General features: G+C 48.6%; 6 protein-coding genes across 6 annotated transcripts; 2 read left to right on the top strand and 4 right to left on the bottom strand.

The window, feature by feature from the left end:
• Positions 1-491: 491 nt before the first annotated feature.
• On the top strand, positions 492-2,863 carry Aspvir_004619 (putative AMP-binding enzyme; the record flags this gene model as incomplete). The annotated part of the gene is made up of 4 exons (XM_043267843.1): positions 492-665; positions 762-1,017; positions 1,097-2,687; positions 2,758-2,863. 4 exons carry the CDS (start codon positions 492-494, stop codon positions 2,861-2,863), a joined length of 2,127 nt encoding a protein of 708 aa, XP_043123778.1.
• Positions 2,864-3,613: 750 nt separating this feature from the next.
• Positions 3,614-4,611, top strand: Aspvir_004618 (uncharacterized protein; the record flags this gene model as incomplete). Its single annotated transcript, XM_043267842.1, has 3 exons — positions 3,614-4,124; positions 4,227-4,319; positions 4,388-4,611. 3 exons carry the CDS (start codon positions 3,614-3,616, stop codon positions 4,609-4,611), a joined length of 828 nt encoding a protein of 275 aa, XP_043123777.1.
• Positions 4,612-4,983: 372 nt separating this feature from the next.
• On the bottom strand, positions 4,984-5,928 carry Aspvir_004617 (WW domain-containing protein; the record flags this gene model as incomplete). Its single annotated transcript, XM_043267841.1, has 2 exons — positions 4,984-5,773; positions 5,843-5,928. 2 exons carry the CDS (start codon positions 5,926-5,928, stop codon positions 4,984-4,986), a joined length of 876 nt encoding a protein of 291 aa, XP_043123776.1.
• An 848-nt stretch (positions 5,929-6,776) lies between these two features.
• On the bottom strand, positions 6,777-12,459 carry Aspvir_004616 (WD repeat protein; the record flags this gene model as incomplete). The annotated part of the gene is made up of 4 exons (XM_043267840.1): positions 6,777-8,724; positions 11,419-11,485; positions 11,544-12,277; positions 12,335-12,459. 4 exons carry the CDS (start codon positions 12,457-12,459, stop codon positions 6,777-6,779), a joined length of 2,874 nt encoding a protein of 957 aa, XP_043123775.1.
• A 1,408-nt stretch (positions 12,460-13,867) lies between these two features.
• On the bottom strand, positions 13,868-14,478 carry Aspvir_004615 (Rab family GTPase YPT1; the record flags this gene model as incomplete). Its single annotated transcript, XM_043267839.1, has 3 exons — positions 13,868-14,062; positions 14,131-14,358; positions 14,422-14,478. 3 exons carry the CDS (start codon positions 14,476-14,478, stop codon positions 13,868-13,870), a joined length of 480 nt encoding a protein of 159 aa, XP_043123774.1.
• Positions 14,479-15,976: 1,498 nt separating this feature from the next.
• Positions 15,977-19,316, bottom strand: Aspvir_004614 (M1 family metallopeptidase; the record flags this gene model as incomplete). The annotated part of the gene is made up of 12 exons (XM_043267838.1): positions 15,977-16,571; positions 16,630-16,842; positions 16,902-17,344; positions 17,402-17,472; positions 17,529-17,739; positions 17,798-17,823; positions 17,893-18,009; positions 18,072-18,189; positions 18,248-18,469; positions 18,535-18,959; positions 19,045-19,214; positions 19,282-19,316. The coding sequence occupies 12 exons, from the start codon at positions 19,314-19,316 to the stop codon at positions 15,977-15,979; spliced, it is 2,646 nt and encodes an 881-aa protein (XP_043123773.1).
• Between the last annotated feature and the right edge of the window lie 856 nt (positions 19,317-20,172).

The following is a 20,172-nucleotide window of genomic DNA, read 5'->3' as shown; positions in this document are numbered from 1 at the left end:
CTAACTAAGGTAACTACCCCATCCCGAGGGGTGATTTGACGGGCTTTCCCTGTTCTAGGGAGTCAGGGACCCCCAGTCGCTTTTTCTCTCCAGATATTTATTTCTCTATCCATTGGACAGGCAAGAGAAAAGAAGAACAAGACCAGTCAGGCATGAGGATGTCGTTTTGAATTCATAAGGAGTACAGCCAGCTTCCCCCACTCCCCTTTTCACCACTTATCTTGACTCCATACTGTCCGTCCTTGCCCGATCAACACTTCGCTTTCTCTTTCATCATTGTATAGATTGCTCGTTTCCTATTTCTGGACGAACTAAGCCCTCCTTTTTTCCTGTAATTTCCTCTTTTACAGTCGTCGTCGAGACTTCCCACTTGTGCTATTGAACGCCGTAAGCTCTCCCCTCCCTCCCTTAGCCTTGGAACGACTTCATGTCTTGTGGATGCTCTTGTACTCACTCACTCAGACATAGATAGATCCTACATTGTTGCCGCCATGTTTTTCTCCCAGCAACCAACCCACCAGGCTCGTGCCGAGGAATTGAGACAAGAACCTCCCAAGGGCACTCCATATTCGGTTGCCATTCCTGGCACCGAGCAACCCGGACGGAGCAAAGTCTACCGTGCTTGGAATCTCCAGAATGAGCTTTTAAAGACCTTGGACCCCAAGGTATGCGCCGAAGACTCACACCCTCAGTGTCTCACCGAGCTGCTGCGGAATACCATGGAACCTCCTCACGACTAACCCCTGATCCTGTCTGTCTAGATTCTCACGGCGCATGATGTCTTCGAGTCGACCGCGAATCGAGCCCCAAAAGCCCATTGCCTCGGATGGCGTCCTTACGACCCGGTCACAAAGACCTATGGCCCGTACCAGTGGCTGGACTATGAAACCGTTCGAAAGCGAAGAGTCGCATTTGGTGCCGGCTTGGTGGAACTACACAACAAGCATGGCTGCGGACGCTCGGGACCATACGGGATTGGATTGTGGTGTCAAAATCGGCCAGAATGGCAGATAACTGGTACGGGGTATTCCCCGCTTCTCCTTCGCCTGCTTGCTCAGTATTGTTCCTGGCCTCTGACTGAAGTTTGTCATCGCAGATCTGGCATGCATGTCCCAGTCCCTCTACTCGGTCTCGATCTATGATGTCCTCGCCTCGGATGCCACCGAATATATTATCAACCATGCTGAACTGAGCTGTGTTGTCACTTCCTTGCCGCATATTCCCACTCTGCTCAAGCTCAAGGCCTCTTTGCCCAATCTTAAGATCATCGTGTGTCTGGACCCTCTGGATGCTGGCGAACCCGCCGGCCACTCAAAGCGTGCGCTCCTGGAATCCACCGCTGCCGGTCTGGATGTCGCAATCTATACCATGGATCAGGTTGAGGAACTGGGCACCGCTTCGAATCGTCCGTGCGTCCCCCCGTCTCCTTCGGACATCGTCACTATCAACTATACCTCCGGCACTACCGGCCCTCCAAAGGGTGTGGTCTTGACCCATGAGAATGCCGTGGCTGCCGCCTCTGCCGCTCTTGTCAACATTCAGCAGGCCCCAGGTGACACGAGTTTGTCTTATCTCCCGTTGGCCCATATCTATGCCCGTTTGGCGGAGCATACCGCTTTCTGGGCGGGCGCGCGTATCGGCTACTTCCACGGTAACATCGTGGAACTGGTTGACGATATCAAGGCGTTGAAACCTACGGCATTCTTGTCTGTCCCACGTCTCTACAGTCGCTTTGGCAACGTCATTCGTGGTGCCACCGTAGAACAACCCGGCTTCAAGGGTGCTCTGTCAAGACACATTGTTGCCGCCAAAACTGCCAATCTGAAGAATCCCGACCCTAGCAAAGCCACCGTGAAGCATGCTCTATACGACAGAATCTGGGCCAAGAAGGTCGCTGCGGCCATTGGATTGGAACGGTGTAGATTCATGGTTTCTGGCTCGGCGCCCCTGGATCCCTCCTTGCACAACTTCCTGAGAGTTGCACTTGGAGTCGACTTCATCCAGGGTTACGGTCTGACCGAGACGTACGCCATCGCAAGCTCGCAGTCTGCGAAGGATCTTACCGCCGGCAACTGTGGGCGCCTCGCTCCTTGCACCGAAGCCTGTCTAATGTCTCTGCCTGACATGGAATACTCGGTCGATGACAAGCCTTTCCCACGGGGTGAGTTACTTCTGCGCGGTACAAATATCTTCAGGGAATACTTCAAGAACCCGGAGGAGACAAGCAAAGCAATGACCGAGGATGGTTGGTTCCGCACTGGGGATGTTTGCACAATTGATGAAATGGGTCGCTTTATTATCATCGACCGCCGGAAGAATGTCCTCAAGCTCGCCCAGGGAGAGTACATCTCTCCTGAACGGCTTGAAGGTGTCTACCTGTCCGAGCTTAGTTACTTTGCTCAAGGCTACGTTCATGGCGACAGCGTTCAAAATTTCCTGGTTGGCATTTTCGGTGTCCAGCCCGATACATTCGCTCCATTTGCTAGCAAACTTCTCGGTCGGACAATCGATGCTACAGACATTGAGGGACTGAAGTCGGTGCTGAGTGATGACAAGGTCCGCAAGGCTGTGCTGAGGGACCTCGAGAAGGTCGCCAAGAAGCACAAGCTTGCTGGTTACGAAAGGGTCAAAAACTGTGCTTTGCTCATTGAGCCTTTCTCAGTTGAGAATAACCTGCTGACCCCAACGTAAGTAGCCGTCTTCTTTCCGTGCAGTATTGCCATTGCTTTCAGACACTAACACTGGTTTTCTGTCTAGACTCAAACTGAAGCGTCCTCCTACCGTGAAGAAGTATCGCCAGCTCCTGGACCAGCTTTATGCGCAGGCTCTGGAAGAACAATCTGCTCCCAAGGCTAAGCTGTAGGTGTGGGTTGACTTCATGTATGGAATTATACCGGTACTTCAAGTTATCTGTGCTCGTGGTGTAGTATAGCCAATCTCTTAAAGCAATGTACATATATTTGAATGGTGTTTGGCCTTGCGGAACAGCAGATAGTGCACATGCCATATTTTCTGTATCTTGCTTTCAGACCCTGGTAGCTTTCGAATATCATTCGTCGTGCCCGGGTGGTATTGATATCTTGCGTTTCGTGTCGAGATCCCGTTTGCAATGCCTTTGGAGAGGGGAATTGACTACGAGATAGGTCTACAACCGCTTCATTAGTCAGATAACTCGCCTAGTTGGAATGAAAACTTGTACATTCCCCTGTCCCCATCGAAAGCTTGAAATGCTCAGGTTGTAGTCAGTGACGTGCTGATGGCCGACACTGAGCCGATCGCCTTGCACGGCAGCAGGCTATGTAAGCCCAATATCAGCCATATTCTGCTTTTGCTATGAAACTTATCCAAATGACAAGATCCGGAACACCAAATATTGCATGTCATTAGTAGCATTGTCGCTTATGCAGGCGTAGGTTGATGCAGAAAATAGACGAATGACTGAGAAGCTTGGCACTCACTCACATCACCACGCCTTCGACACATGCAGTTGTGCTCCATCCAAACGACATCCCTTCTTCGCCTAACCGCCTACGACATTCTCCAAAAATTGTGCGAGGAAGCTGCTGTCCTTTTCAATTCTGCTCTAGGCTCAGCTCCTCCCTCCCTTACAATCATGTTATTCCTCAGGTCGTCTCTTTCCGCCCTTCTCCTTTTCGCTGCTGCCACCACGACTGTATTGTCGTCTTCCCTCACAATCACCGTTCCTCCTTCGAATCTCCTACCCAATCCTAACACCCTCCCAGCTGGGACACACGCGACTTTGACCTCATTACCGTCACCGAAGGATAGGGAAGATGCCATCAGTCACCTGCCTCATCCCTTGACAGCTCCGCTCACCCGCTCGGCTTCTTTCGTCTTCCGGAACCTCAAGGCGACGAAACCGGAGTCCTATCTGCTCGATATCCGATCAGCCGAGTATATATTTGCCCCGTATCGGGTGGATATCTCTGCTGATGGGACTGTCCTGGGCGTGTGGGAGACTTACCGGGGAAACCCGTGGGACAATCGGGGCCCGGAGAAGTTCGTTGTCGATGCTGCTGCTGGCAACGGCGCCAAAGCCGCAGAGGTGACGGTGGAAGCCAAGGTCTTGGCTAGAAGAGGATTCTATGAAGAAAGAGCTAGATGTGAGATGAATTCCACTCTCCTTATTGCAGTCGCGGAGAATGCTTTCTTTGACCTTTGGGCGCTCGAAATGATGTGTATGCTGACAAGATGCATCGTGCCAGTCTCGCCTCTTTCGCTCTTCAAAAACCCTATGATCTTGCTGGCTTTGGTAGCACTGGGGTTCACCTTCGGAATGCCGAAACTTATGGAGAATAGTAAGTCGCTTTGCTACCATTAGTTCCTGCCTATACACACCTTGCCTGCTTGCTAACTTATTTGCCAGTGGACCCGGAAATGCGTGCTGAATTCGAGAAGCAATCACGCTCCTCTCCGATTTCTGGCGCTACGCGAAATGCTATGGCTGGTGGGGGCGCGCCTGGGAATTTCGATCTCGCCGGCTGGATGGCTGGTGCCACTCCAAGGCAAACCGCTGAGACGGATTCTGGAGCCTCCCGGGGGGCCGCAACCGGTCGGGAAACTGGAGGTAATACGCGCAGACGAGGTTGACAGGCTATTTCGCTGGCTTCGTCTTAGCCAGCTACTCGCAAAGATATTTCCTTGATATCGGTCGAATGAATTCTATTACCGACTACATACGGATCTCAGCCCACCGGTATAAGAGTATAGAAAGTAAGTAATAGATCACAAGCAAGAATACTATTTACATGATCATCATCAACATCACATCGTCGTGGGGAGCGAACAGAAGCAAGTCTGTGTACATGCGCATCTATTGATACGCTTTAGAGCATCTTCGACAGACGCAGCTGGCGAGAACGGACAATTAAGCCCGCACTCTCGTGTCCCATCAACTTAGAAACTGAAATCAAGGCAGGTGAAGACAAGCGCAAACAAAGCGTGCGACATATTTCAACAAACTCAAAAGTCACCGCCAAAGTCATCGCCGCCACCAACGTCACCACCGTAATCATCACCATAGTTATTAACGATCGTGTCCCCGTGGTCATCGTCGAATGCTTCTGCAAGCAGAGCACCGCCGAGCAAACCGCCTCCCACGCCCAAAGCGGCAGCGCCTGCAGTGCCCATTCCGCCGCTCCGCCGCGGTGGCACCGCTGCAGGATACTGGCCACCCTGTGACGGGTACTGAGGATATCCATAGCCCGCGGGCTGCGGTTGCGGGGGGTAGCCACCCCCATAGTAGCCTCCTTGCTGATACCCGTAAGGTTGCTGCTGAGCAACAGGCGGTCTTCCATAGTGGGAGCTACTACTACTGCCCGAGCTTTTGCCCATCAACTTGCTCAAAAAGCCTCTGCTGCGCTTCTGTTCAGAGGCTGGCGCAGGACCCTGAGACTGCTGATAACCCGTCGATGACAGCGGCCTGGAACTTCCGCTGTAGTAGTCTGCCGCCGCGCCGGGATGCGCAGGGCTTCTGCTTTGAGCTCGAGCATCTTCTTCTGCCTGTAGCTGAGCAGCGAGACGAGCATCGCTATCCAGGGTATCATTCCTGGATTCCGCTTGGTTGTAGGGATTGTTCGACCCCATGGTCTTCTTGTCGTCAGTTGCAGCAGCCTGAACAGCCGGGTTTGCAGGACCAGAATCATTGTATGACGGTGGCGGCCCGCTTGGCGGAGCATGCTGCTCTTCTTTCTGCGCTGGAGCCTCAGGAGGTTCCCATTGGGATTTGCCCGTGTGCAAGTTCACAAAGAACCTTGAGTAGGGTGAATTAGATCCAAGGGATTGACAGCAATTTCAAGATGGAAGCCGTAAGGGAACTCACCATTGCTTGTAGCGGTCGTCATATTGAGCCTTCCATCCTTCTGGAACGGAAGGCGGCGGAGGTCCAGGAGGCGGGGCAAATGACATGGAGAGGAAAGAGATGAGCGACTCGGTCTTAGGGACGGTCAACAACAATATATCCAAGTACTTCGATTGCGAAGGATCAAAAGGGTTTCTTGTATCAGACTCGTGAGAGCAGTTAAAGAAGAAGGGACAGAAATTTGGAGATGGCAATGTTGTTCACTATGGTTCCAGCAGTAGGGTGTGATCTCACATATAAATAGCTATGGCCACCTAGCCGGTCACCACTTTGCAGTGCCCTGTGGCGGTGCCGCGACACTAAATACTGCTGATTCGACGACTGGCAGTAGACTAGATGTTGATATTATTACATAGGCACTAGAGAGTTAAAGCACCTTTCTAATGGTGCCTATGATCTAGATACTCTCTAAATACTTCATAGGCTATAGCAAATCAATTAAACTGAGCTATAAGTTCACATCTGGAACGAGCTTTAAAATATGGTCTAATTTAAGGTGTAAAGATGTGATAAAAGCACTCTTTCTTATGTAATTTTTATCATGAGTTTAGAGAGGTACTCTTCAGAGGCATAGTCCCTAGTAATTTAGCTATCACCTAATAGGGCAAAACAACACCATATGAAGCCAGATCCTGAGTCCTGACATCTACCTATGGAGTCTCCCGACTTCTAGTATATTAATATCATTACTATAAACGTACCATGTTCTAGACCATGATATGAATTAATTTAAAAGTTCAGCATGCCATTCATTCCCAACTCATAAAAGCCACAAATCAATAATCATATCATTGTGAATGAAAATATGAGATGCACAACATGTGAAGGTGATATAGATAGAATAGTCCTCAAGAGGGCGGTGACCTGCCCCATAGCCCCCTTGATCTTGCCCAGCTTATGCTTCTTGTGGAAAATTAGGATCAACCTGGCCACTGTCTGGCCACCAAAAATCCTCTTCAAGCCCGGCTTCCAGCTTTTCAAGCAAAGAGCCCATTTTAGGGAACTCAGAGCAAGGTGACCTAACTCTCGCAGTACTTGGATCCTCTTCTGAATCGGTATCAGTGTCACCTGTTAGGTCGATGACCTCACATCGAAGATCGGCAATGCCCATGAAGTCTCCAATGTAAATGCGCTGACTTTGCGCTCGTCTTTCAGGGCCCTGATTATCTTCTTCATCACTGCACAGATCAATGACATCAACAGCCCGTTTCCTTTTATATTCGTTTCGCCGCTGGTTGCGAATCCGAGCAAGTTGAATATGAGCCTCCACAAGTTGCCGTGATTCCTTGTCCAAGCCAATGCGATCCTTTGGGGCCGGCCCATCGAGCTGTCGCATCTTAACATCCGGTTTGAGACTGGCAAGATGAGGTTGATCTGGGTTCCCTGGGCGAGCCCACCCTGCAAAAGGACCATCATAATGAGGACCTTGACCCACTCCAAAAATAGGGTGTCTTTTGAGCTTCCCAGAATTCAGTAGCTTTCGCGCCGCTACAAGCCCAGACTCTGAATCTGATGCGTGATCATCGCAGGGTGGCTGAGCTGCGTGCTTGAATTGCATTTTTCGTTCATCTTCATTTGGGTCTCTGCCCTCACGAGGCGAAGAGGTTGAAGTAGAGAGGATATGGATACCCCCGCCTGCGTCTCCAATCAAGAGATTTGACTTATCACTTGAAAAGGCACCGCACATTATCTCCTCTTCAATTCCAAAGACGTCCTTGGTAAGAGCATCCTCTTGAGATAGCAAGATATTCCATTGCTTAACAATACCGTCTGAGGCCCCTGTGTAGAATTGGTTGATTTCGTCCCCCCACAAGGCCATTCTAACACCTACATCATCCTGCTCCCTCTCAAGTAGTTCATCTAACTGGTTAAGAGGTTCACCATGAGGAAGCTCTAGCAGAACTTTGTCTCGTTTGCGATAGTCCCAAACATATGTTACGCCATTAGTGCAACTGGCGGTCACATAATATGAGTTCATTGGGCAGAAGGTGATATCATTGATATCCAGCGCAGGACACTCAAACTCAATTGTCTGAGATTTCCACTTCAGTGGCTCAAAAACACGGACCACAGACCTGGTTCCCCGGGACACTTGGCTCTGGCCTACCGTACTTGCTGTGGCAAATCTCGGCAAGGTTGGGTGCCATTTGATATCAAATATATTCTGAGAATTAGGCTGAAATGGGGTTGGGGTTATTGAAGCCTCACCCACATGCCACCCAGTGAGAAAGCCATTCGGGGCTGGGCACGTGTGCGGTAGGCCATCATCCCTCTCGGACATCCCAGCGAGCAGTAAATGTTTAGTATCATGGGTACTCCCCCAAGCCAAGCAAGTTGGTGTCAGATCTCTTCTAGACTCGATCGTCAGGGGAGCATCTCTTGACTCCATGATGTTCCATAGCCTGAAAGATTGCGCGCCGGTCGCCAGCAGATTCTCTTGGAAATTTGAACGCGCCATGACTAATACTTTCGATTCATGTGGGAGCGTTTTGTGATTTGTTATCCGGTTGCCAGAAAACCTCCAGAGTTTCACTGTATTATCGTAGCTGGCAGTAAAAAGTGTATCATCGAACCACTGCATAGCAGTAACACTCATGAAGAGACGGTTGTCACTTGTGGCCCGCTGAGAGGCAACCCTCCCAGGAGGGCGAATTATATAATGCCCAGGCACCTCCTCGAGGCGATTGCACGTCAAGTCCCCAATGACCAAATTGTTGCCCCGATTGTACTCCATATTGCCCTCATCACATTGGGCCGTGGCGCCCGCTGCAAATCTGGTACCGTCAGGCGACCAAGCCAGGACATTCACGTCATTCGAAGCACCTTTCCAGGCCTTCAGAAGACTGAAATTTGATTTAACCTTAGTTCGAAGCTGTCGCTTTACAGCCCCTCCTAGCTCACGATTCTGCAGTAATGTGTTCACATTGTTCAGAGCTCGAATGGAACCAAAGACTGAGGAGCTGCTGCTACTATCAGTCACTCGAGCAGCCTGAATAATTGAAGGCGATGATGAAAGGTGTCCATTCCTTGCGGTGTGGATGAATGCATCAATATCGGCATGCTGACGTCGATAAAGTATAGAGGCGTGAGGCAAGCAGCTTAGGAATATCTGGAGTTGTTGTTTGATGACTGCGGGTGAAGCGGACAAGACTCCATCGCCTGCCACACCCTGGAGAGTAAGAAGTTGAATAAGACAATGCTTCACAGACTGCTGATTCTTGCTTCTGGCTTTTAAGGTCCATACTTCCCAGAGCCAGGCGCTGGTATCAATGACTGCCTCGTTTGAAATTAATCTGGCAAGTTCGCGCAGCAAAGAGATTTTCTTCGCAAAATCCCGATGGACATCATGCCTCGACAATACTGCGATAACCTGATCACTGATTGAGACTTCTGAGACCCGTGAATACAGACATCCATGTGATGATAATAAATCCAGCATAGCTGTCATCTCGTGCAAGTCAAAATCAACATGCAAAATTATATCACTTGACGTTGTCATGGACTCCATGTATCTCCTGGCATATTTGACAGGATTGCGTTCTCGGCAGAATGGTGCGTGTTTAAGATCTTTGAGGTCGTCAAGAGATCTGAAATTCAACTGGAAAACCTGCACCCCTCGCGAAGAATAGATGATACGCTTTTCAGCGTGAGAAACAGGATCAGTATTTGAGTTCAGGTGAAGGCGCTGGGATGATTGATTGGAAGGATTATGATTCTGCCGATTGCGTGCCGGTGAGCCGGTGTTGACTGATTTTATGTCTCTACCGGCTGAAGGACCCTCTTCTGAGTCAGATTGAGAGAGGCTAATCACAGGATAATAATTAATTTGCTTGTTTCTCGAGCGAGCAGAACGTCGTGTCCTTGGCGCTGGAGACCTGGTCGAAGATGGAGTTGGAGATGATGAATCTCGTTCGAGAGATGGAGAAGAATTCTCCGTCTTTTTGTCCATACTCGACAAATTAGATGTTGACCTTTTCCTCCCAGGAGTCGGCAAACTAAGTACCTTGGAATTATAATTCCTGCCTCCCGACGAGACTCCCAGATCGGTAGCTGTGCTGAAACCATCATTTATGGTGCTAGAAGCGCTATGCAGAGATGTCTGAGAGTGGAAAACTGTCTCGAAGTTGTTGCAGGACACTCGCTCAATTTTCTTGGTACTCCTAGAAGAGGGTTCCATAAACTTCGATAGCAGTAATTTGTGCTCTTCAATGAGCGCAGGATCATCAGATTCAAGGCGTTGGTGGTTCGATGCGCAGAGATTCATCATCCCTGCTATTTTCTGGGGTATTGCACGATGTAGCATCGGGACTGGCTTGGAAGGGATTCTAGTGTCCTTTGTCTCCCAGTAGATCGGATACTGAGATACGGACGAATTGCCTATACAAACAGATATCAGGGCCCCATACAGCAAGAGAAGGAGCCCGATCCGAGGCCGCAAGGTGAATGAGGATGAAGAAGCAAGAAAAAGAACAGCATAAGTAATACATTGGCAAGAGCGTCTCCTAACTCACATAGCGGGTATAGGTTGGTATGTTCTGAAGAAAAGAAGGTTGTAGACCCTTAACTTTTAGGTTTTGAATGAGTGGACTAGTAGATGAGAGACAAGAGGGAAAGAAGAACAGCTTTGTAGCACTGGAGGTGTTGTAAATATGAGAAGATTATTATCAGAGGCCGCCGTTTAGCAAATTCACTGCGTGACGCGTGAACGCGGCACCAAACCTAAGCAAGGAAGATTCATATCATTTTATGCCAGCACTAATAAAACACTTTAAAGCAAGATATAGCAGGCGGTCAGCATGTGGACTTCCTAATAATCATAGAACTTGGAATAATAATAATCAGCTCCGGACCCAGATGGAGCAGGGCATGTGACTTGTAGCCATGAAGATGACTAACCATAACTGTATGCCGTGGAGATTTGTGCACTAAGCATGTAGAAAGTTACAATCTGGCTGCAACTCAGGCTGGACACCTTGCAGACAGAAACAACCCTTGTCAACTTCATCAGCCAGCGTGCTTATACGTCTATGCGGCTATATAGATGACCTCATTTCTCAAACGCTGCTATTTTCAGCTCGGTCCGGAAGTCCTACCATAGCCCACCCCAGAGAAGAAATGTGAAAACTCGCCTAAAGAGGCTGATTTACATTCTAGTTATGTACATGGAAAACACATCAATGAATGATTCACGGAATAAAGAACAGCTGAAGAGAGCGGTATTCCGAAGTCTCAAACCAGCTTTCTGCCTTGCGATCATCAGGGCAAAAATGCATGTCCCCGGGTCAGTCAATCAAGCGGAGTATCCAGCTTTCAGATAGCCTGAATGTGAGCTAAGTCGAAGTCGGATTGGGGCGGAAAAGATGGATGGTGTGCCAGAGCAAAAATTATATGACAATTGTCAAAGCTCGACTCGACAGCTATAGTCCGTAATGCCCGACTTGCCCAACTTAAGTCGACAAAGAAGTCTGCCTGGATAGGAAGATGCCGTCTATTTAGATAGTCGAGATCTCTTCCGAGCCGATACCATCATATCATACAAAACGTCCTTGAAAGCAAACAGGAAAGCCGCGGTAATCGCACTCTGCGTAACTTTTGGAACAATTCCTGCGTAGTCGTCAGCTTAGTTTGCATTGTCTGCCCGGCATACGCATATTCAGCTTACCTTTGTACAGACCTGTGTATCCTTCCTCCCTGATAATTCTCTTCAAGCTTCCATTCAAACTCTCCTTGGGACCATCTTTGCTTGCAACGTGCATCTGGCTCTTGACGGTGATGTAAGGATACGTGATCGTGGTGGCCAATATCTTGCCCAAAGCGCCCAGATAGAACGCATCCTTAGGTGTCATGCGTCTACGGCGCTCCACGATATTCTTCAACTGTTCAAAGATGGTATATTGCAGTATGGGGTTGATCACTAGGACGAGGGCTGGGAGAACTCCGGCAAAAAGGGCCGTTGGCCCTTCCCGTCGAAGCAGATCCATCAAAGTGCCAATGGTCGAAGCCCGCGTCTTCTTCTCTGGCGCACCAGGCAATGCCTGATCTTCCGCATCCGACTTGCGAGCTGTCATTCTTGTGTTCACGACCCAAATGGGATTGGTGATCAGGACTGTTGCACTTCCGGCGATAGCCCCAGCGATCATCGACTCAGCCGTGGTGAGTTTCTTGGATGCACGACCAGCTTTCACGGCCGCTTTCTCGAAGGCCGCACGAGTCCATTCGAACCAGTAATAGTATACGAAGTTAGTAACGCTTATGCCGAACAGTGCCGATTCAAGCCCGGAGTACAATCCACTGAAACCCTCACGCTGGACAATGCGGCGAACGGCGTCCGTGGTTGTGGAATGGGCACGTTTCGATTCGACCTGTGCTCTTGTAGAAAGTGTGATGAGAGGATAGCTAACAGCAAATGATCGTCAACTAGTGCTCCAATAAAGGGAGATTCAAGTAGCGCACGTCAAGACCATTGAAAGAATGCCACCGCCAGCGCCAGCTAATGCATGCGCTATGTTGTCACTTTGTTGAGCGGCAGCTGACGCTGCAACCGCCCTTTTTTGCTCTTGAATTCTAGACTGGGACATGGCGAACACAAGTCAATCACGCAAGAGATGTCCTGGTTGAGAAGTCGAAGCGTAACTGTATACAAAAGAGCGTTCGGTTCAAGGACGGATATCTGACGAGTAACCAGGGTTATAGTTCGATGCTAACGACCCCAAAGAAGGCTGAATGAGCGGATTGAGATCGATACGCAAGGTGGTTCTCAGAGGTATAATGAGATGGATGACAGGACGGTCTGTGATAAGGGTAAGGAGAAAAAGGAATGATAGAATGGGGGTCAGCTGGGAGTAATATTGATGAGCAGACTCATCAGGACGCGCGAGAATGATTCGGCTTGAAATGGAGAAATCATGACGTTTACCGAATTTCATCTGAGCCTCGGCTGTCCTTGGGCCCCCTTCCGTTCTCCGAAGTTATGATGCACTTTGTGGTGGTCGCAAATAACATGATTTATGGTTGCAACAATTTGTCCTTTCTGAATAGTCATTGTCGACTCGAATTTGTCTTTGGACTTATTTGGGCCAGTCCTAAAAGGTCCCATCTATACACGGACTAATACGGAGTGTTGTCACTGCGACAGGTTCCTGTCCAGCTCAGAATATGGAATCAGGAGTTGAGGGTCATTTTTCAAGTCTTTAATATGGATAAGGCGAGGTCTTAGCAAGAGACCGAGGTCCACAGACAGCAGGCCAGTTAACTCAGTAACCCCATATGCTTGCTCATGGTGTGTCATGCTAAGACGTTAGAAACGTTCTATGTCTCCAAGCGGCCCCAGGGTTTTCCCTCATTTGCATGTGATGGCCATTATGTTTTAATTCACATTACCCTCAAATTTACATTAGAAATATTATATAAAAGCAGTTGAAGTGGTATTCTCCGTGACTAAGAGTGGCATACTCACCTAAATTGATAAGCCAGGGCTGTCTGGTTGACAGTGTCGGAAAATCCAAATCCCAGTCAAAGCATGATAGATGTAACGTTATGCTTAGAATATATCGCCTGACGATTACCTTCCCAAAGATGGATTGAGTTCCTTTACAATTAACTCGACAAACATTAACGAGTCCAACCTCAAGAAAAGGAGAGAATAAAAGAAGAGGTGCCGCAGAAAGAGGATAAGAAGGAACCAAAGAAGAATCATAAAAGGGGCACACAGGCGAGCTTTGATAAGATAGAACGCCGGCGGAAATTAGCGTGCAGGAAAACATTTGCGGGACAGTCTAAAGGCATGGAAGAATCTTGAAGCAGTTCCAAACAGTCATCTCAAACTAACAGAGAAGGAAAGGCGGATGAGGAAACCCAGAAGATTATCTGAACGATTCGCGGTATAAAGGCAATCCATCACCGGGAGCTGGGCTAAAATACCCTTTCCGTCGCTCAGAAGTTACAACACACTTGAACATAGAACAGCATGTGTATACCATGACTCCCTTAGCAGCAACCGCCTGCGGATCCAGATTGAACTCCCTGGCCCTGACCAACCTGCACAGTCGGCTTGTTGTTAACAGTGGCAGTTCCCATACGCTCCTTGATCTGCCGAGCCATGGTCAAGAAAGCCTGCTCAACATTGGAAGCGTTCTTGGCTGAGGTCTCAAGGAAAGGAATTCCAAGACTATCGGCGAATTCCTAAACAGGTGAATCACAGATCATGTTAGGACGAAGCTAGACAGACTGAGGCGTAATTGGACGCGAACCTTGGCTACGGTGTACTCCACGACCTTCTTGTCTTCCATATCGCTCTTGTTACCCACAAGCAGCTTGTTGACCCCTTCTGTGGCGTAGCGATCGATTTCCTGAAGCCACTGCTTCACGTTGTTGAAAGAGTCCATGTCGGTCACATCGTAAACAACACAGATGCCATGTGCACCACGGTAATAAGACGATGTGATGGTCCGGAAACGTTCTTGACCTGCTGTGTCCCACTATATATTGTCTGTCAGCTATGACAGGCGGTGACGAGCCGATTTTCGGTTCTTTGTCCTTACAATCTGGAGCTTCACCGTCTTCCCATCGAGTTCAATAGTTCTGATTTTCTGGAACATCATTAATCAGTACTGCGAAGGTGCTTGTATGCTCAACGGTATGCCGGTTGCGACGAGTACATACAAAATCGACGCCGATGGTGGAGATGTAACTTTCTGTGTACGTATCATCGGCGAATCGAAGCAACAAGCAAGACTTTCCGACGCCAGAGTCTCCGATGAGAAGGAGTTTGAAGAGATAGTCGTATCTATTCCACAGGTCCAAGTGAGTTGGAGTTGTCTTTTAATTTTTGCGGAGACAATGAACGACTAGACAGGAGAGATGGAGAAATCAGGCACTCTAGTTAAATCCAGCAGTCAGTCAACATAAACAAGATAAAGGAGAAAGACATTTTCTCACTGCGCGCAGAGCGCCAGTTCTAAACCTCCTGTACTGTAGGTAGAAGGGGGGCTTACCACTCAGGATTCATGATGAACGGTGGTGGTATCTGTCAACGAGAACTAGATCGCTTCGAAGGAGGTGAGAAGTGAAAATGAAATGAAGGGGAAAGCAGAATGAAGATGAGACGGCTATATCAAAGTTAGGTGGCTAGCTACTGATGTAAGTGGCCTCGGATTGTCTAGGCACTTAGATGGACTGAAGCGGCGTTCTGAGATGGCAGTTACGTTGCTAGTAGATAGGGTAGTGAGTGGTAAGGTAGGTAGTAGGTAGTGCAGGAGAGCAGGCGAGCACAGCGTGCAAGTTACCCATGTTTTTCATCTGACCGTACCGTCCGTGACCGTTTCACGTTCAACCACCTCAGACCCATAAATTGACCTAATCTAGTCTAGTGTTTAAACACCTAACACACCTCATAAGTATCAATCAGATCGGATGTCTACCAGAAAGTTTCTAGACAAAATGGCTATGGAAACTGAATCAAGTTCAATTAGTATTCCCAGTGAGTGATAAAATAGAAGAATGCTGATGATGAGCACGAGCATGGCAATGATGAATGATACATAGTGGTCAGCTGTTAGCCTGGGGGAGGCCTTATGCCTTCACCTGACACCCCATATCTTCAAGCGCTCGTTCGATCTTCTTTAATTCTCAGTATCCCTTAGTAATAGTAGAATGCTTGAATCTGAGCATTTTGCCATGATGTAAGATAAACTGCCAGGGTCTCCAAAGCAGGGACTCCAGCTCATTGGCCTGCTCCCCACATATCTACAGATGCTTCCTCGTGACCAGGGAACTATCTCTGTCACGAATCAGTGTTATACATGCCGCTGAGTGTCCATTGCTGAGTTCAGTAGAAGGAGAAAGTAAGCCATTACTAGTGCTATCTGAGACTGCGCGGACAATGTATTTTGAGCAGTAGATACTTTTGCTTTGCCAAACTCTGAAGCTTTCCTTCATAAAATAGGTCTTCCTAACCATTGAGATGGTCAAGCACATCTGACATATGTTGCATATTATAAATGAGGACCATCCCAATATGACCAGAAATATGGGACTCCAAGATCGCGTTGCAATCCAAACTTCAAATCAAGCCTCTTAGCAGCTTGTTTGCAGCAATCAGGCATAGCCATGAGCCTGAAGCCACTCCAAAACCAGTCTTCCGTCCCTTTCTTTGTAATTTGCATTTGTTCGTATGGAGTCAGCAACGATCACCAAGGCGCGGTCATAGGGACTTGTATCCTTGTTCTGGAAGAAGGAAGCGATATCCGCCCCAATGCTATGATCTGCGAATTTCGACAGACCCATTCGCACAAAACGCTCGAAGACGACGTTGTTCGCCGAAAGTCGGGCTTCAACGGCGTCCCAATTTTTCTTCATGTACTCCCACAGAAGATGGCGGACTTTGGAGTTAGCAGCCAAAGCTACGGCACCATTGTGAACATCCTGGATCGCCACTTTGTCAGAGAAAACAAAGTCCAGATAGTCGTAGACGAGACCGGCATCTTTGACACGTCCAAGCGCGGCGAGGCAAATCTCCTTGCCATCGACCGAGTCGGTCTTGATATACTCTTCCTTCACGGAATCATATTTGTCGCGTCCACCTTCAGCAATCGTGATACCAAATATTGCCGAGCGCAAGTTCGTGTGCACTGCACTCTTGTCCTTGCCTGAAGCCCAAAGATCGAAACGCCGTTTCGCCTCAGTGACGATGCTAGAAAACAGTGAGCAGAACGTTCTTCCCCCACAAGCTGCCCATATTGGGAACCCACCTTTCATGACCCGCAAACCCAGCCATGCCGATTAGAAGCTTTCGAAGCTGCACAGTGAGATAATCTTCGTCGGACTTAAATTCCCAACCTATTTTTTCGGCGGCGGGAGATGCCAATGCGAGTGTGAATTTCTTCAATCCCGCAGCTACTGAGTCATTCTGCGAAAAGACAGAGCGCAGATTTGCGACAGACGACGAAATCTGTGACCAAACCCTGGAATGAATATGGTGAGTAGCAGTTCGAAAGCTCTTATAAATGTGCTCGGCACTAACAAGTGGTTTTCCTCCCCCTTGAAGCCTTCCAGCAGAGCTAATAATGCAGCACTAGTTCCTTCTCCCGACACAGCGAGAGCAGCAGCATCACCGATGAGGCCAATCTTATCTTCGGTACTTAACAGGTCCAAAGATCGGCCCAGCTTCGCTAGGCGGTCGGCAGGGTAGTTCGTGCGGTAGAAGCCTGACAGATCCTTATTGATTTTGTAGAATGAATCTTGACCGACGCCCGCAATAGTGTCGGATTTCGAGACGAGGGCGCGTGAATTCACGTCGGCCAGCCGGGGTCCTGATTTGAGGCCCAGCGGAATCCACCATGTCGTCATGTCCTCTTCAGGCTTTGCGTCCCCTGTCGAAAGGAATCGGTTCTGGCGAATGCTAATTTGGCCTGGCTCTTCTGCCACGGTGAGAACAGGAAAGCCAATCTTTCGGATCCACGGATCCTTTTGAGGAAGAGTTAGAAAAACACCAGGAGGCGAAGCGAGCAAGATCTGACCCACCATGAATTTATGAACATCCTGGTTGGAAGCTTGACTGAGAGCAGACCAGAGATCATTTGTAGTGGCATTGCCTGACATCGTTCTCAGCAGCGGATCTTCTGCAGACGAACCCTCAAGCCTGACTTACCGTACGCATGCTTCTTCAAGTAGTCGGCAACACCACGGAGAAACGTTTCTCGACCAAGATGATCGCTCAGCATACGAATCACCGAGCTTCCCTTCAGATAGCTGATATGGTCAAAAATCTGGTCTACTTCCAGAGCGTTCCTTACGGGAACTTCAATCGGGTGAGATGCGCGCAAGGAATCGAGCTGAAACGCTTGTTGCACCCCTTCAGCCTACGCGACCAGTTAACAACAGCCGGACAATGATATCATTACCTCGGGAATTTCGTACGACAAACTGAGACCAAACGTTCCATTCTGGTTCGTTATATTAGTTGGATGAAGTCGCAGTACATATCGAGACAGAAGCAAGGGATACTCTCTTACCGGGATAAAAATGATCAACGGCCAACCAGCCAACCCAAGTTGCAAAGCCTTCGTTCAACCAAAGCTCGTTCCACCAGTCCATAGTCACAAGATTGCCAAACCATTGGTGGGCCAATTCTGCAGTTCATTCTTAGAAAACAGCCGCATGCAATCATTGTGCGTCAAACTAAGAAACTCACCATGAGCCACGACGTATGCAATGCGGTTCTTGTAGCGTGTGTCGGATTTCCCCTCATCAAATAGAACTGCGGTCGTACGATATGTGACAAGACCCCAATTCTCCATGGCACCCATGGCCTGAGGCGATATGATCAGTGGAAGTAGAACCTTCAGGACGCATTTTTGCACCACTTACAAACTCATGAACGGCAAGAAGATCAGCCTTGGGCAAGGGATATTCAATTTCGAATACTTCCGAGAAATAATCGACGGTCCGATGAGCACATTCCAAGGCAAAACGTGCCTGTTCTTTGAGCCCTTTCGTAGTGTAAACACGGACTGGTATGCTCTTTCCGCTGTATTTGCGTTGAGTCATGGCTTCAACGTACTCGAGGTCACCAACAGCCCATGCCAAAAGCTGGACGGAGATTGTGACTAGTTAGCCTTTCCTTAGCAGATAAGGACAAAGGTATCTGTACTGACATAGGTGCTCATGATTGGGGTCCTTTCAAAGGACACAAACTTGAGGCCGGGCTTACTACCGTCTCGTTCTGACTTGATCGGCATATTGCTCAAGGCAGTTTGGCCACTGGGAACCTCGATCTCAAAATCGAAAGTTGACTTAAGATTTGGTTCATCGAAGCAAGGGAAGGCTCTTCGTGCGTCACAGGACTCGAATTGAGTACTAAGCATGTAGTAGAAGTCACCTTCTTTGGGTGTATCAGCCGTGGGCTGCGCGGCAGGCTTGTACTTTGAACGGTAGAAACCAGCCATGGCATTGTTCATCGTGCCGGTGAAGTCAATAGCTAGCACAATGTCTGAAGGCGATATCTCTTGAGAGAACACAAAGGACACTCGTTCTGACTTCTTGTCATACGTGATGTTAGACGCCTCCGCGAATTTCGTACCTGAAGTAAGAAATATGACAGTCGCCGTCAGTGGAATCTACAGCGGCGCATTGATTTAAATGTTGATTTTGCTTCTTGGACGAACCATCTTTCCCCAAAATCTCTGCTTTATGGACCTCGATCTCCTTGCAATTAAGCACAACTTCCTTGGTGGGCTGGGTGATGGTGGAATCTATCTTAACAATACCCTTGTAACCCCAAGCACCACCAAGCTCGAGATCGTATAAGGACACGTGGTAGTGCACTGGTTTAACCCTGTTACTTCGTCAACATTTGTCCACGATGTTGAAGAAGACAGGTGGTAGAGGTTGCAAAAACTTACGCGTCAGGAAGTGTATCTCTATCCTTCATTGCCATTGCGCGTACGTCAAATGAACAGTGCCTTACGAGGGATTTTGAAAGATCAAGTATGACTGGGCGAGGCAGAAATGTGCAAGAAGGAAGACAAAAGTGAGAAGAAGAAGAAACCCAGCGAGAAGAAGCAGAAGAGGGGAAGGAGGGGCGGAGGAGAGACACTGGGCGGATGGGTCGATAGCTAACAAAATGATGACAGCGGATTGCTTCAGGGATTACGCCAGCGCATCTGGTAGACACGGTGCAACACCTTCTCCCCCACATCTGTTACGAAACTGGCGACGGCTATTGTCGGGGATACTTGAAGGAGAGCTTCTGCTAATCTGCTTATCGAGACATGGAAAAGGAAGGGCGAGGATGGAACGGAACTAGGGTGAAGGATCTCTCAATGGGTCTGATAAACCCTTGAAAAATTGAAACTATGTGTTGAACATCGTATCGTTCTAGTAGTAGTATTTCTGCTACGCTAAATGAATACCTTAGACATTGTCGTCCAAGTAGACACCTCTTTTTAGTCAAGTAATTTTATGGTTGACACTGATACCTTACTATCATTGTATCCTTACTCTATGCCTAGCAATACCTCTGAGATCATCTCTATCCATCTATTCACGGCTCCGTACCTGATCAGCTATTTACCGACCTATTTAATTTTTGGAAGGGAAAGGTGATAGCAATTATAGAGTGCCTTGTGTCTCTGGAACAAACCTTTACCTCTCCGTACCTAGGTACCTTACCATTCCATGTGGATGTCATCACCTCAGAGAAATAGAGCTGAAATTTTCAATACGGAGCTATGGCGGAGTTTCGGGCAGTCCCAGAACCCTAGGAGGCTAGGTACATCTTGGCTTTTCGGCCC

Source organism: Aspergillus viridinutans, assembly GCF_018404265.1.
Source record: "Aspergillus viridinutans IFM 47045 DNA, scaffold_2, whole genome shotgun sequence".
NCBI classification, from domain to species: domain Eukaryota; kingdom Fungi; phylum Ascomycota; class Eurotiomycetes; order Eurotiales; family Aspergillaceae; genus Aspergillus; species Aspergillus viridinutans.
This window is presented reverse-complemented; position numbering and strand designations above follow the sequence as displayed.